This window comes from Trichechus manatus, unplaced genomic scaffold (assembly GCF_000243295.1).
Source record: "Trichechus manatus latirostris isolate Lorelei unplaced genomic scaffold, TriManLat1.0 scaffold00036, whole genome shotgun sequence".
Lineage (NCBI taxonomy): Eukaryota > Metazoa > Chordata > Mammalia > Sirenia > Trichechidae > Trichechus > Trichechus manatus.
In genome coordinates this window covers 17,970,207-17,988,284 of record NW_004443972.1, presented here as the reverse complement: position 1 = coordinate 17,988,284, position 18,078 = coordinate 17,970,207, and the positions used below count along the sequence as shown (strand labels likewise).

The following is an 18,078-nucleotide window of genomic DNA, read 5'->3' as shown; positions in this document are numbered from 1 at the left end:
CTATTGCCTTGAGATAATCTTTAAACCTTAAACCAGAATTATCACCTGAAATCTTCTTAAAACAAACAATAGTTTAGCTTAATTAGTAAAATACATGTCTTGAGAATTAAGCTTTTTTAAGAATTATCTGTATGGGATCAAATTGAAAACATCAACTTGAAAGTTTAGATAGGAACCATTGGAGGTAGTGAATTAATGTTAATGGAGGAGGAACAGCTCAGAAAAGGAGGATGAGAATGGTTGCACAACTCGAAGAATGTAATCAATGTCACTAAATGGTACATGTAGAAACTGTTGAGTTGGTGTACGTTTTGCTGTATATATTCTCAACAACAACAAAATAAATAAAATTAAAAAAAACTATTAGAACTAATAAATTTATCAAAGTTTCAGGATATAATATTAATATATAAAAATCAATAGTATTTCTATACATTAACCCATAAAAACAAATCCATTGCCGTCGAGTTGTTTCCGACTCATAGTGACCCTATAGGACTGAGTAGAACTGCCCCATTAGGTCTCCAAGGAGCAGCTGGTGGATTCGAACAGCCAATCTTTTGGTTAGCAGCCAAATACTTAACCACTTCATCACCAGGGCCCCTTTCTATACATTAGCAATGAACAATCCAAAAATATCTAAATAAATGGAAAGCAATCACATGTTCATGGATCAGAAAGCTGAATGTTGTTAATATAACAATACTACTCAAATTGATCTACAGTTAAATGCAATCCCTATCAAAATACTAGCTGGCTTTTTTTTTTTTCTTGCAAAAATTGACAAGATGATTCTCAAATTCATATGGAAATGCAAGGGACCCAGAATAGCTAAAATAATCTTGAACAGAAAAACGAAGTTGGAGGACTTACACGTTATTTCAACACTTACTACAGAGCTACAAAATCAGGACAGTGTGGTATTGGTGTAAGGATAGATGTATAGATCAATGGAATAGAATTGAAAGTCCAGAAATAACCTCTACAACTTATTGATTTTCAGTAAGAGTGCCAAGGCAATTCAATGAGGAAAGAGAGTCTTTCAATAAACGATGTTGGAACAACTGGGTATACACCTGCAAAAGAATGAAGTTGGACCCCTTCTTCACACTGTACACAAAAATTGAAATGAATCAAAGATCTAAATGTAAGAACTGAAACTAAAAAACTCTTAGAACAAAACATAGGAATAAATCTTTGTATCCTAGGATTAGGCATTGGTTTCTTAAGTATGACACCAAAAGCATAAATGACAAAAAAAAAAAAAGATAAATAGGACTTTATCAAAATTAAAAATTTCTATGCTGCAAAAGACACTTATCAAGACAGTGAAAAGACTACCCATAGGATGGGAGAAAATATTTTCGAATCATTTATCTGATAACGAACTTGTATCAAGAATATATACAAAGAACTCTTACAACTCAAAAATAACTAAATTAGAAAATGAGCAAAGGATCTGAATAGATATTTCACAAAAAAAGATACAGAAATGATCGATAAGCACATGCAAAGATGCTCAACATCATTAGTCGTTAGGAAAATGCAAACCAAAACCACCAGGAAATACCATTTCACACTCACTAGGATGGCTATAAACAAAAATATAGATGTTGGAAAGGATGCGGAGAAATTTAAATTTCATATGTATTTGGCGGGATTGTTAAAATGGTGCAGTCGCTTTGGAAAACTGTTTGGCAGTTCTCCAAAATATTAGACATACCAGTACCAGTTGCCATCAAGTCAATTCCAACTCATGCTGACCCCACGTGTGTTAAAAGTGTGCTTCATAAAGTTTTCAATGGCTGATTTTTCGGAAGTAGATCACCAGGTCTTTTTTCTGAGGCACCTCTGGGTGGACTGGAACTTCCAATCTTTTGGTCAGCAGCTGAGTGCAATAACTGTTTGCACTACCCAGGGACTCCATTAGTCATACAGTTAACATATATAACCCGTGAATTCCACTCCTAGGTATATACCTAAGACTGAGACTAGGCGTGGGGAATGAAGAGTGATGGCTAATAGGTATGGAATTTCTTTTTGGGGTGATGAGAAAATATTCTAAAATTAGGTTGTGGTGATGGTTGTACAACTCTTTGAAAGTACTAAAAATCAGTGTATAGTTTAAATGGGTGGATTGTTTGTTATGTTAGTTATATCTCAATAAAGCTTCTAAAAATGAAAAAAAAGGATAAATTCTGTTCGACCAACGAAAACATCAAAAAACTTTGTTTTATCTTTCCCAAACTGAGGTTTTTTGTTTTTTTTTGATAAAATAATTTGTTCAACAAATATTGATTGAGCTGCTATTTGCCAGCGTGGGATTCCGTTAAATCCTAGAGACACTGTCATGAAGGAGACACAGTCCCAGTTCTCAAGGAGATTAAAATTTAGTCCTTGAGGTAGTTATAAACATTGTAAGCGTCCTGAAGAAGTGCAGGAGGCTGTGGGAGAGTGAAAAGGATCTAATCTAGTTTGGGATGGGCTGTGACTGGAAAAGACTGTCCTGAAAAAAAAAAAAAAAAAATGATGTTTAAGCTGATACCTTAAGAATGTCTAAGAGATAGTTAGGTGGTCAAGAACATTCCAGGAGCTGAGGAAATGAGTATGGTGAGCTAAACGAGCCCAAGGTGTCTATAGGGACACAAGGTGGAGTTAAAGAAGGAAGCAGGGGCTGAATGATGCAGGCTCTGTAGGATTTGACTTGGAGAGAATTTAAACATCTTCCAAAGGCAGAAAGAAGTCACAGGGAAATGATTTCATTAGGTTTGCATTTCAAAGAGAGCATATTGCCTTCTGTGTGAAGTGTGGATTAGAAAATGAATGCAGTGGAGCAATTGGGCCACCATTACAGTCAACCTAAAGTCCCTGGATGGTGTAAAATAGTTAATGTGCTTAGCTACAAACTGAAAGGTTGAGGTTGGAGTTTACCAAGAGGCACCTCAGAAGAAAGGCCTGGTGATTTATTTCAAAGAATCATCCACTGAAAATTCTATGAAGCACAGTCTACTCTGACAACATGGGATCTCCATGAGTCTGAGCTGACTCAATGGCAACTGATTCTATAGTCAAGCTACTGAAAAATGGCTTAGCCTTGGATGTGGTTGTAGAGATGGAGAAAAGCCGACTGAGTAGAGAGAGAGAGAAAGAGATTTGGGAGATAAAATTGTCAGGCCTCAGTGTTGGACAAAGGTGGTAAGGAAAGAGGGAGGCCAAAGATGACTCCCAATTATCTGAATTAAGGAACTACATGGATAGTAGTGTCATTTACTTGGAGAAATCTGGAGGAGAAGCAGGGATTTTTTTTTTTCCTTAGCTTTGGATATGTTGATTTTGAAATGCCTGTGAGATACAAAAGTGGAAGAGAAATTCAGTGGGGGTCAGCTGTGGCAGCGTGGGGGGTGATGGACACGGTGGATAGGGTGGCTGATCAGCCTAGAGACAGGTAATAGAAACCCTAGGAGAGTTAACAACCTAGAAAAGTGGCTTTTCCTCAGGCCTCAAGCAGCACCAGTATGAACCACACCAAAATTTAAAGTAAGGATTCGAGAAGGCAGGGGTGATCTGACAAAGGATACTAAATGGGCCTTCAAAAATAGATGTTATTTAAGATTTTATTTCATCTTGAGAGTCACCAAAATGGCATTTGCCATTTATGTTCTTATGTGTTATATTGACCATATATCCTGAGTTCTTCAAAGTTTTAGCCGTCATGAAAAAAAATTAATGAATAACCCTAATTAAAATGACATAGTTACATCCACACAAATAGGCTTTAAAACAAGCAAACAAAAAACCCTGACAACTCCTCTGCATGACTTTGTTGTTCAATGTTGTTTGTAGAAAAATCCATGGAAAATGGCTTTCGGTGCTAAGAACTACTGCAATCTTCAATAGACAGTAAGAGCTTTATAGCAACCTCTTTGCCTTGGCTACTCCAAGGCTCAAATTGTCTTACTTTCTCATAACCTAGGTTTTGGGGTATAATTATTCTACTTCCCTTGTGTGTTGCTTGTTCTTGTCCTTGTTTTTGAGGTTAGTGTGTTGTTAGTGTTGTTTTATTACATGTGTGCTTTCAATTTCAATTATAGTTTAGTGGTAAAGTGCCCAGCCTCTAAAATCAGATGGAGCTGGATTCAAATCCCAGTTGTGCTATGTATTAGGCAAGTTACTTCACTTCTTTAATGTTCATTTCCTCATCCGTAAAATGGTGTTAATAATAGTGTTATTTCAGAAGGTTGCTGTGAGGATTAAACCAGACACAGCATACTTAGTACCTAAAAGAACTTAGTAAATCATACCACTTCTGTAGGACAACATGTCCTGCTCGACCACACCATAACCATAAGACGACACTCCAAGTCTGCATGGTGCTCACAGGTTGTATCCGATTTCTAGACAGCCAGGAAGCCATTAGAAAAAGGGCGCTGATAACTAATATGGATTGCTCCATAAACATCACGTCCTTCCAGTCAGAGCCTGAACATACGAGGATACGTTAGCACATGGAAAGTAGCTTTTATTACTTACAAGAATCAGATAGCATACAACAGGAGAAGTTCCATCACGAGCAGTCCCCACTCAAAAGCTGTCTAGGTAGAGATGACAACTCTTCCTTGCACATCACACTTTGTGCCATGGGTGAGGAGCATAAACGGGACCTTACCTACTGCTGGTCTCCCCCTGGCCAGGTAGGTCCACTTAGGTGGACTGTAAGCTTATGCCCTACCTGCACCATAGCCGAGGAGATTAAGAACACTTCCTCTCCCAGTTATTTTATACCCCCAGCCTAAGGGGCTAATTGTACCTTTTTAATCCTGCTAATAAACTTCTTCTGCATCATACTCCCCTAATTTCCTGACAGGAGGTAATTAGCCCAGAATTGCTTACAAACATCAGGCCTCAGTTGAGGGGCGGTGGTTTGTTTTGAGGCTAAAGATGCCAGCAGGGACAGGAACAGAGAAAAACATAGAGGCCTGGCTTCTCCAAAGGATTTGTTCCTCCCAACTTGCTATTACTGGTATACGGTCTCTTGGTGGTGCAAAAGGTTTGTGCTTGACTGCTAACCTAAAGCTTGGCACTTCAAACCTACTGAGCAGTACCTTGGAAGAAAAGGGCTGGCGATCTGCTTCTGTTAAGATTACAGCTAAGAAAACCCTATGGAGCAGTTCTACTCTGTAGAACATGGGTTGCCATGAGTCAGAATTGACTCAACAGCAACTAACAGTAACAACTATTACTGGTATAGAGCCACCTCAGATCCAGTTTTTTTCATAGTTGTCAGTGCTTACCCAAATATACTAATATTAGTTTGTAAATGGTAGATTTTAAAATACATGGTCAGTAGACTAAAATATTTTCCCACCCTAATATCTCCTACACTTGCCCCTGCAGTGCTTATCCTAGAAAGAAGCATGACGCAATGTGATGGCTGGGGGTGATGTCTCCTCAGACTGGCATCTCCACAGAGCCCGCAGAAAGAGGTCTGTGGTGCTGCTGGGATCCCATGTTGCTGTCCTTCGGGTGCCCTCATAAGCTTCAGTTCTGAATCAAGTGTGAAAGTGAGACCCGAAGGACCTACTAGCCATTTGTGTGCCCACTTAACCAACCATATTTTTTACTTTGGTTTATGACGAACTTTAGAGCTACGTCAGACGCCTCTGCTCTAACACTTACTCTCAATTTTTCAGGACTAGAAAATTAAATGGTAGAAACAGAAACAGAACTCCAATAAAGAATAAGCACAAAGTCTTAAGAAGGAATTATAAGAATAGTGAATCATTATTTGCTTGTGAATTATTTCTATGAATTGAAATTTCTTCAACTCATAATTAAAATAGTTTTCTGCTTTGCTTTAATAAGTTGAGAATGCAAATAATTAAAGCATAATTAATTTAGAGTGTTTAATCAGTGTATGAGTAACTGTGCTAAAGATGGGCCAAACTGAATATAAGGGCACTGTCAGGAATTAAGTGTTAATCAAATAAGTGTCAATCATGTACAGAAAAGAGATATACTTTTAGAATTCATTTCTACTTCTGCTCAACTATTAATGTTTAAAACTTATGGATGCCAAAATTAAACTTCCAAAATCATCCAAAGACTTCATTTCGATATTAAAACATTACTTGGAAAGGGACATGAAAATCCACTTATTCATCCAATAATTATTAATGGAACATTTTCCAGGTGACCAGAACATTTTTAGTGTGTTTGGTGCTATGGAGATGCATTTGATACTGATTTGTATACGCACACATTCAAAATACTAGAAAAAAACAATCCCAGTGCTTTCCCTGAAATCTTGCTTAAATCTAATCTGAGGCAAGATCAGTCCAGTTGCCTTCAGAGGGAACGTATTTAAAGAAAATGCCATTTGGGCCCAGCCTCAAAAGACAAGAGGTGAAGACTAGGATCTGTGTTTTTAACAAGCACTTCAAGTGGCTCCACGGACCAAATTTTTATTAACATTTAAATGATGGCATGTCTAGGTAGAAGAGTATATGTATGAAACTCCCATCATGAACAAGAGGGTAGAGATTAAGGGCAGGCATATCTTTGGGGGGAATTGGCAAAAACAGGCTAACACAGAATCTGTCAATTTGGTTTATTTTTTCATTTAACAAGTATTTATTTCACTCCCACTATGTGCCAGGTATTGTCCTAGCTGCTGGGTATATAATAATGAAAAAAGTCAAACACAGCCTCTATCCTCATGGGTAGAGACCTATGTCTTAGACAATTTTTTGTCACATAAATACAGAGGTAAAAAAGGATCGTGTTCAATAAATTTAGGTAAGTGTTGAGATAGCATAAAGCCAGTGGTAATTTTAGAGATGCCCGTGGGGATGGTCATTTCTGTTGCTGACTGGTGTGGCAGTCAACATTAACAGTGTGGTAAAACATTATTATATTTAAGATCTTTCTATAAGTACAAAGAATCAGAGCTTAGATTAGAAATTCTAAGTAAAATCTATGTTTTATTCCCACTCTTAAAATGGGAAGATATAAACAGAAGGATGCCTAATTTAAATTCCTTCAGTTAGAGCTGGGATCACTCTAATTGTGCCCAGCCTGACTCCAGCATAATTCTACCTTCCAAGCTCTGGTTACACGGAGTGTGAGGGAACTTACAAAGGTAATAAGAGGTTAGGGGTAATCATTCTATCCCAATCTGTGCCATGAACTCTTTTACCAGTTGCTATCCAGTGGATTCCAGCTCATGGTGATCCCATATGTGTCAGAGTAGAATTGTGCTCCATGAGGTTTCCAATGGCTAATTTTTCAGAAGTAGATCACCAGGCTTTTCTTTTGAGGTACACCTGGGTGGACTTGAAACCCAGCCTTCAGTTAGCAGTCAAGCGTGTTAACCATTTGCACCATCCAGGGTCTCTGTCATGAACCCTAGTCCCACATAAATGTAGCTGGCTTATCTGGATATGTTTTCTCTACATTCAGTAACCACTTCTTGGGTGGTGATGATTATTCTCATTATGGCAATTAGTAGTACGATTAATATATGTTCAAAATTGCTTTACAGATATTTTCTGAGTCATAATATGGCATATGCTAAGTTCTCTATATATATTATTGGCATTTGTAGCTACTCTGCACCCATACAAAATAGATGACTAACTAGGAAGTAATAGGAAATATACTTTCAAGTATACCCTTTCTGGATAAGCTAAATTAGAGATTTCAAAAAAGTGAATAACTGACTTTGTAATCTTTTTGCAAAATCTGATAAGGATCAGCATGTTTATTATGATATAAAAAAAAGAATAAGTATTTTAAAAATAATTTGAAACTCTTGTTTTTTTTTAAATAAATTCTATCCGTATATACAGTGGAGCCCTGGTGGCACAGTGGTTAAGAGCTACGGCTGCTAACCAAAAGGTTGGCAGTTTGACTCTACCAGTCAATCCTTGGAAACCCTGTGAGGCAGTTCTCCTCTGTCCTATAGGGTTGTTAGAGTCGGAATTGAGTCGATGGCAACAGGTTTTGTTTTTGTTTTTTAAACAAGGTTAATACTAATTGTATTTATATCATAATTGTAATATTTCAGTTATGGAGCTGTATAATGAACAAAATGTTCCAAGTACAACCATAAATTTTATTAAATTAGAATAAAAGTAAATGTTTATTATGTATACTAATAACCTAATCCAAAACTGCATTTCTCAAACTGTGATTTTAATTGGTATTAAAACAAAACAAGTGCCCCAGTGGTCAAATTAGGTTGAGAAACAAAGACTTAAAATATTCATTTGAAGTATACTGTGAGTTATGATAATATTAAAACTTTAACATTTATTGGCTGCTTACTATGTGCCAGCCATAGAGCTGATTGTTTCACATGAATTACTTAACTTTCTAGCAATAAGGTTAATTGGAGCTGTGAATTTCTCAATTAAGCATAACTGCATGTTAGGAAAATTTATATTCAAGGATACTTAAATAGGAAAAACTATTATATAACTCATTAGCCATAACAAAAGCATTATTTATGCTAGACTTAAAAAAATAAAAAAGACATCACCAAGGTTATATTTATTTGTTGGATTAATATCAAAAGAAGTTTAAAAAATTATCTAGTTTTTTGGTATTCACAATCAATGAATTCACTAAATTTAAAAATTTTTCATTTTGATGTTCAGTATTCATGTAGATACAAGCTAAATGTATCTCAAATGTAAATTTCCACTACAAGCAGTGTTATAATTTCCCCTTAGCTACATTACAAACAGATTGCAATTTGCTCTTTGGAGAGTTAAATAACATTGAACTAAAATACTTAACATTTATTCTAATGCGATTGTATTAAAATGGTCTTTTATTCATTGAATGGGAATTACAAAATCAATTATATGAATTCTGCACAAGACCATTCAATTAAACAGAAGAACTTTCATTACAAACAATTGTATGGCATGTACAGCGTTACTTAGGATGCAGAGGGACTATAGGTAGATAATTATTTAAAAAAATAGAATGACCTATAGAAACAACGCCAGAGATAGCATGATAGAGTTTTGAGAAAGACCAATGACTTCTTCATTGCAAATACCTTTTTTCAACAACATAAACGTCGACTGTACACAAAAACTTCACCAGACAGAAGACACAGGAATTGAGTCCACTACATCTGTGGAAAGGGACGATGGAGAAACTCAATATTATCAGTCAGAACAAGGTCAGGGGCTGACTGTGGAACAGACCATCAATTGCTCAAGTGCAAGTTCAAATTGAAGCTGAAGAAAATTAGAGCAATTCCACGAGAGCCAAAATATGACCTTGAGTATATCCCATCTGAATTTAGAGACACTGATTACCGAAGGCCAGAGGAGTTGTGCAATGACATCAAGGACATCACACATGAAGAAAACAAAAGGTCATTAAAAAGACAAGAAAGAAAGAAAAGAACAAAATGGATGTCAGAAGAGGCTCTGAAACTTGCTCTTGAATGTAGAGCAGCTAAAACAAATGGAAGAAATGATGAAGTAAAAGAGCTGAACAGAAGATTTCAAAGGGTGGCTGGAGAAGACAAAGTATTAAAATGAAATGCGCAAAGAGCCAAAATTAGAAAACCAAAAAGGGAAGAACACACTCAGCATTTCTCAGGCTGAAGTAACTGAAGAAAAAATTCAAGCCTAGAGTTGCAATTTTGAAGGATTCTACAGGGAAAATATTGAACGACACAGGAAGCATCAAAAGAAGATGGAAGGAATACACAGAGTCACTGTACCAAAAAGAATTAGTCAGTGTTCATCCATTTCAAGAGGCAGTATATGATCAAGAACTGTTGGTACTGAAGATAGAAATCCAAGCTGCACTGAAGGCATTGGTAAAAACAAGGCTCCAGGAATTGACGGAATACCGATTGAAATGTTACAACAAACAGATGCAGCGCTGGAGGTGCTCACTGGTCTAAGCCAAGAAATCTGGAAGACAGCTACCTGGCCGACCGAATGGAACAGATCCATGTTTGTGCCATTTCCAAAGAAAGATGATTCAACAGAATGCAGAAATTATTGAACAATATCATTAATATCACACACAAGTAAAATTTTGCTGAAGAGCATTCAAAAGTGGTTACAGCAGTACACTGACAGAGAACTGCCAGAAATTCAAGCCGGATTCAGAAGAGGATGTGGAATGAGGGATATCATTGCTGATGTCTAATGGATCTTGGCTGAAAGTAAAGAATACCAGAAAAATGTTTACCTGGGTTTTATTGACTATGCAAAGGCATTCAACTGTGTGGATCATAGTAAATCATGGATAACATTGCGAAGAATGGGAATTCCAGAACACTTAATTGTGCTCATGAGGAACTTGTACAGAGACCAAGAGGCAGTCGTTTGAACAGAACAAGGGGATACTGAGTGTTTTACAGTCAGGAAAGTTGTGCATCAGAGATGTACCCTTTCACCAATTGAATACGTATTATTCAATCTATATGCTGAGTAAATAATCTGAGAAGCTGGACTATATGAAGAAAAACATGACATCAAGATTGGAAGAAGACTCATTAACAATCTGTGATATGCAGATGACACAACCTTGCTTGCTGAAAGTGAAGAGAACATGAAGCACTTACTGATGAAGATCAAAGACTACAGCCTTCAGTATGGCTTCCACCTCAACATAAAGAAAACAAAAATCCTCACAACTAGATCAATAAGCCATATCATGACAAATGGAGAAAAGATTGAAGTTGTCGAGGATTTCATTTTGTTTGGATCTAAAATCAATGCCCATGGAAGAGGCAGTCAAGAAATCGAACAATGTATAACCAAAACCAAACCAAACTCATTGCCATCGAGTTGATTCTGACTCATAGCAACCCTATAGGACAGAGTAGAGCTGCCCAATACAGCTTCCAAGGTGCGCCTAGTGGATTCAAACTGCCGCCATTTTGGTTAGCAGCCTTAGCTCTTAACCACTATGCCACCAGAGTTTCCAAACAATGTATAGCATTGGGCAAATATACTGCAAATGACCTCTTTGAAGTACTAAAAAGCAAAGATGTCACTTGGAGGACTAAGGTGCACCTGACCCAAGCCATGGTATTTTCAATTGCCTTATATGCATGTGGAAGCTGGACAATGAATAAGGAAGATGGAAGAATTGACCTCCTTTGAATTATGGTGCTGGCAAAGAATATTGAATATACCATAGACTGCCAGAAGAACAAACAAATCTGTCTTGGAAGAAGTACACTCAGAATGCTCCTTAGACGCAAGAATGCACGAGAAGCCCTAATATACGGCACAAACAGCATACAAACCATAATTAACAATACAAAATTGCCAGAAGATAAGCTAAATAAATGGGATCTCCTAAACATTAAACACTCACACTCATCAAAACACTTCACCAAAGGAGTAAAAAGAGAACCTACAGCCTGGGAAAAAAATTTTGGCTATGACATTTCTGACGAAGGGCTGATCTCTAAAATCTATAGGTGCATCCAACATCTCTACAATAGAAAGATAAATAATTCAATCAAAAAGTAGGCAAAGGATATGAACACTTTACCAAAGAAGACCTTCAGGTGGCTAACAGACACATGCAAAATGCTTGCGATCACTAGCCATTAGATATGCAAATCAAAACTACAATGAGATACCAGCTCAGCCCGACATTACTGGCACAAATCAAAAAAACAGAATATAACAAATGTTGGAGAGGTTGCGGGGAGATTGGAACTCTTATGCACTGCAGATGGGAATGCAAAATGGTACATCCATTTTGGAAAACAATATGGCACTTCCTTAAAAAGCTAGAGATAGAAATATCATACAATCTAGCAATCCCGCCCTAAGAATATATTCTAGAGAAATAAGCACCATCACATGAATAGACATATGCACACCTGTGTTCATTGAAACATTATTCACAATAGCAAAAGATGGAGACAACCTAAATGCTCATCAAGAGATGAATGGATAAACAAACTATGGTACATACACAATGGAGTCTATACAATGTTGAAGAACAATGATGCATCTGCAAAACATCTCACAACATGGATGAATCTGGAGGGCATTATGTTGAGTGAAATAAGTCAATCACAAAAGGATAAATACTATACGAGACCACTATTACAAAAACGCATGAATATTTTTCCACACAGAAAGAAACAATGTTTGATGGTTACAAGAGAGGGTAGGAGTGGGGAGGGAAAAACACTAACTAGATAACAGATAAGTGGTAACTTTGGTGAAGGGTAAGATAGTACACAATACTGGTGAAGTCAGCACAACTTGACCAGGGCAAAGTCACAGAAGCTTCACAGACACATCCAAATGCCCTGAGAGACCGAACTACTAGGCTGAGGGCTGGACACCATGGTCTCGGGGAACATCTAGCTCAATTGGCATAACATACTATATAAAGAAAATGTTCTACATCCTACTTTCGGTGAGTAGTGACTGAGGTCTTAAAAGCCTACAAGCAGCCATCTAAGATACATCCACTGGTTCTATCCTGGCTGGAGCAAAGGAGAATGAAGAAGACCAAAGACACAGGGAAAGATTAGTCCAAAGGACTAATGGACCACAACTACCATGACCTCCACCAGACTGAGCCCAGAACAACTAGATAATGCTCGGTTACTACTACCAACTGCTCTGGCAGGGATCACAATACAGGGTGCTTGACAGAATGGGAGAAAATGTGGAACGAAATTCAAATTCACCAAAAAAGAAAAGAAAAGAAAAAAGGACCAGGCTTGCTGGTCTGATGGAGACTGGAGAAACTCTGAGACTATGGCCTCTGGACACCCTTTTAACTCAATACTGAAGTCACTCCTGAGGTTCAACCTTCAGCCAAAGATTAGACAGGTCTATAGGGCCAACAATAACACATGCAAGGGATGTGCTTTATAGTTCAATCATATATACGAGAGTAATGGGCACACCAGCTCAAAAGCAAAGACAAGAAGGCAGGGAGGGACAGGAAAACTGGACAAATGGAAACAGGGAAACTGGAGTTGTGAAGGGGAGAGTGCTGACACTTGCCAGGGTTGGCAGCCCATGTCACAAAACAATTTGTGTATTAACTCTTTAATGAGAAACTAATTTGCTCTGTAAAGTTTCACCTAGATCGTAATTTAAAAAAAAAAAAAAAAGCAAGGATGGTGAGACTTTGTCTCACATACTTTGGACACATTATCAGGAAGGACCATTCCCTGGAGAAGGACATAGTGCTTGTTAAAGTAGAAGGTCCATGAAAGAGAGGAAGACCCTCAACAGGATGGATTGATACAGTGGCTGCAACAATGGGTTCAAGCATAACAAGGATTGTGAGGATGGTGCAGGACCGGGCAGTGTTTTGTTCGGTTGTACGTGGGTCGCTATGAGTTGGAACCGACTAGAGGGCACCTAACAACAACAACAATGTTATTAAGTATTCAGTGTCTAGCTGCGAAGGCGCTCACCAGCTGCTTATATTCTCATAACCACCAAGTTAATTTTAGGGAAATTAAGGGGGAGAAAACATCCCATGGTCCTAATAAACTGCGTGGATTATATATACATATAAATTTGAATGAGCTTAAAATAGCAGAAGATGCCATTATCTACTTGTTTACTTTTCTCTTATAACATGGTAGTACCTTTGCGTAACTACAAGGTTAATAGAGCAGGTTGAGTTTCAAATTTCAAAATCTAGTGTGGTGGAGTTGGAAGGGATTGTCAGCATTATCATGTCCAGTTCCGTATTTTATAGGTGAGCAAGCTGGGATGCCAGAGACAGACTTCCTAAAGCCATACAGGAAGTTAATGGTAGAACCATTCACTAAAGAAAACAGCACAAATCTCATCCATCCATTCATCCATCCTTTGAATTAATGTATTTATTTATTCAACAAGTATTTATTAAATACCTGTGTTTGCTATACACTGGGAATGTGATGGTGAGCAAAACTAGACATCATCCCTGCCCTTATGGTGATTAGAGATGACAGTGGGAGGTGGAGAAACATTAATAAAATAATCACTCAAATACATATATGATTACAAACCAAGACATATACTCTAACAGAAAGGAACATATTTCTATGGGAATGCTCAGTGAGGGAACTGACCTAAACCAGGGGGTTAGGAAGGACTTCTCAGGGGAAGTGGCCTTTGAATTGAGCACTAAATAATGAATAGAAGTTATTAAGTAAAGGGAAAGGGAGGAAAAAGGTGCAAAATCCCTAGGCGAAGGAAAGAATATTTGAAGAACAAAAAGCCCAGCATGTTTGGAGCCTTGAAAGTAAGGAGAGAGAGGCAGGAAGGAACTGGAGGGATAGGTTGGCCCAGACCAGCCAGGACCTGTAGTCCAGGTTATCATTTTTGGTCTTTATCCTAAGAATCATAGAAAGCCATGGAAAGATTTTAGCAGGAGTATGAAGTTACAGCTCTCATCATTGACAGTTTTAGTTTTACCTGGGCAAATGCCAGATTCATAATGCTATTCAAGGTGCAGAACATTTCAATAATTTTTGGTTCTGTAAATGGGAGGTGAGGCTAGAAAAGGGGTAAGGTGGAGGGGATGGAGAATGGCAATATGGGCATGAAGGACTGGAAGTTGGTTGCTGTTCTATTCATGTGGAGTATCCTTCTGAAAATGCAATCATGTTTGAAAAACACGGTAGTTTTGGAGGATTCAGATATAGGTAAAATTTGCTTGTGGTTTGTGAGCTTTTATATGGAAAACCTCTACTCTTGGAATTTTTCAGATAATTTGTATAGATGATGTAGTTTTTTTTTTTTTTTTTTTCCTTCTGGTTCACTTTCTCTTTATAAAAACCTAGTCAGGATAAGAAATTGTCTACATTCACTAATGTGTTTTGAAGATAATGTGCTAGTCTCACCTGACCAGCTGGGATACATGCTTGATAAATCAGTAGACATCCAAGTCACGCATATGCGAGGAAACAAGTCAACTGTTTACAAGGCTGAGTTTTTAGTCAAACCCATAGCTGTGCAAGGCCTGTGGTTGTGGGAATCTCATCTCATCTTCTTCCTCTAAAACCTCTGACACCTCATCACTAGCTGAAGAATAAAGTCCCAGTTGCTCAGCATGGTTCTTCTCTACATCTTTAATCCTCCTATACATGTCTCCACCAATATTCCCTTCCAGCCAATCAAACTGCCTCTCTAAGCCTAAGTTACCCTGCCTACCAAAAAGGCAATAATACTTAGAGTTACTAAGATAGGTGTTTAGCAAGTGCTTAGCAAATGGTAGATCTGTTTATTACATGCAAAAGAACAGTTGAGGGTCAGGCTGAGAATTTATTTGTGTTATTAACTTTCTTTTTAATAATAATATGTTTCTTCCTCCCCTAAAGTCCATAACGATGAAGAAAGTACAAGAGCACTCACACTGAAGGATATTTTAAATGGGACATTTTCATATAAAACATTTTTTCCAAACTGGATTTCAGGTAAGTTATTTATTTATCTGTTTTTTTGTTTGTTTTTAGTAAAGTATGTGTGTTTTTTAGTGCTAATGCATCTTCATGGTAATTGAAGCCATATCAGTTGAAATAGACAAAAAGAACAACTATCTGGATAACTCAAGTGTCCATCAAAGTACTTTGACAGAACCATCCAAGTTGGATTTGACCAATAGTAATGAAGACAATAGGACTTTTAGTAGAAAAGTAAAAGTTGAGAATGCATCGTTGAAATAACTTGAGCGTATACTGTAGCTTTTCAGAATGGGAGACATGCGCCTATTTAGGAGAAGTTATGGGAATTTTGCCAAAAGATAAATTTTATTGTTAAACTGGATAATCTGAAAAACACGCAAAATCCCAACTTGGCAACAAAAACATTAAAGCTCATAAAACTGTATTTGCTTATAGTTTTAAAAAGTAATAGGATGATATTGAATCAGTCTAATCATACAAATGGAGAGATGAACTAAATTATTTAAGACATAGTTGTATACCTAAAACACACTAAACAAAATTGAATATTTTCATTTTTTGTTAGAAAATAAAATGTATATAAAATGGGTTTTAAGCTAAACCTAACACAACCCAAATGTCATGTATTATTTTTATTGTAAAAGAAACAGACCATTTTTTGAAGTCCTGATACATGCTACAACATGGCTGAACCTTGAAAACATTATGCTGAGTGAAATCAGTCAGTCACAAAAGGGCAAATATTATATGATCCCATTTATATGAAATATCTAGGATAGGCGATATATAGAAACCAGTGTTTATTAGTGGTTACCTGGGGCGGGAAGGCAGGAGGGATTGGAGAAGGAGGACTTATTGCTTAAGGAACACTGGGCTTCTGTTAAGAGTGATAGAATAATTTGGAAATGGATAGTGTTGATGGTTGCACAATATGATGAACATAATCAATGTTACTGAATTGTACATGTAAAAAATGTTGAATTGACAAATGTTTTGTGATGTATATTTTACCACAATAAAAAAGGAAATTATTTTTAACTAGTTTATGCTTTTTGTACCACAAACAAAACGCAATTTTATTTCTAAACTTTCTGAACCTGTTAGACTAGGACTGTTAGCAAATATGGCATCTTTGTGTAAAGTAGAGAAAGGTATTCTTTCCTCCTTTCAATACCAACTTAAATTTTAAGTCTGACAAAAATATTTATAGGACAGGGAGGAAAAATGCAGTAAGTCTGTGAAATAAAAGAGATTTCTCTTTGTTATAAATATATTTTCTGTTAAGGAAGATCATTTCAAGTTTTTTTTTTTTTCTTTTTTGTTTAAAGGACAAGAATATCTTCATCAATCTACAGATAATAATGTAGTATTTTATAATATTGAAACAGGAGAATCATATACCATTTTGAGTAATACCACTATGGTATGTATCCATCATCCTCTTCCTCCTGCGAAACTTTTACCAGGTCTTCACTGACCAAGGAACATAATCCAAACTCCTTAACACCCAGTCTGGTCTCAATCTGCCTTCCTAGCTCCATCCTCCAATCTAGTTCTCCTCCAGCTCTCTCTTCCTGCTACACTAGACCACTGTCCTTGCCTGGTTCTAAATCACCTATCATCTTTCCTCCTCCATGGAAATACTATGGCATGAGAGTTAGGAACTTAGTCTTTAGAGTGAGAAAATCTAGGTTCAAATCCTGGCTCTTCCACTTACCTAGTTGTGGAACCGTGGGGAAGGGCCACACTACACCACCAGCCTCACTATGGTTTTCTCATCTGTAAAGTGGGAATAATAATAATACCTCTTTGTATTATTATAAGAATTAAGTAAAATAGCATGTGTAAGAGGATAGTGCCTAATACAGAATAAATGTTCAAGAAATGGTAGCCATTATATATAGGAACATGCTCTTCTACCTTCCTAGACTCTCAATCCTCCTATTTCTTCACTCTGAAAAGGCCACAAATCTTTTAAAACCGAGATCAGATGATGCTCACCTCCCCAGTGTGTCAATGATACTCTCATTTGGATTCCTTTTTTATTGGTCTCCTAATACCGTATTTGTATCTCTTTTATGGACTTTCCAACTTATAAGTTACTCATTTACATAACATTATAAGCTTCTTGAGATCATAGAAGTGTATCTTCTTTATTTCCTCCTCCCCTGTGGTGTCTAGTAAATTATATATAGTAGGTACTAGATAAGCATTTTTTTGAATTACATCAAAATTATCTGTATGTATGAATGTGTCAGTGATATGATACTTTTAAAACTGCAAATTTACATGGCTTTTATTTTATTCTGTTCTCTCAACAATTTCTTCATAATTTCAGAAAAGTGTGAACGCTTCAAATTATGGCTTATCACCTGATCAGCAATTTGCATATCTAGAAAGTGATTATTCAAAGGTATTTTTAATTGACTATTTAATTTGGGTGTATCTGATTATCTCTCCTACTAATCCACAGGTGGGTTGATGAAAGTAAAAGGAAACAAGAATCCATCTTGACCTCTAAATATTCAAGAAGTTAATGTAGATTCTAGATGAGCCTGAGAAGCATAACTGACACATATATAAATAATTTAAAAGTTGGCTTCCTTGTCTGGTCAGCATCGCCTAGTAGAAACTACTTTTCACTGAGGGAA

At 36.9% G+C, this 18,078-nt stretch overlaps 1 protein-coding gene across 2 annotated transcripts in view; it reads left to right on the top strand.

Moving 5' to 3' along the window:
- FAP (fibroblast activation protein alpha) overlaps positions 1 to 18,078 on the top strand; it is a 94,548-nt gene that overhangs the window by 12,868 nt on the left and 63,602 nt on the right. The window contains exons 3-5 of one of the 2 annotated variants that reach the window (XM_004375427.3): positions 15,344 to 15,439; positions 16,756 to 16,850; positions 17,766 to 17,840. In XM_004375427.3, coding sequence (XP_004375484.1) covers positions 15,344 to 15,439; positions 16,756 to 16,850; positions 17,766 to 17,840 — 266 coding nt within the window. The remainder of the gene's footprint in view (positions 1 to 15,343; positions 15,440 to 16,755; positions 16,851 to 17,765; positions 17,841 to 18,078) is intronic. The other variant, XM_004375428.3, reaches the window with a different exon arrangement.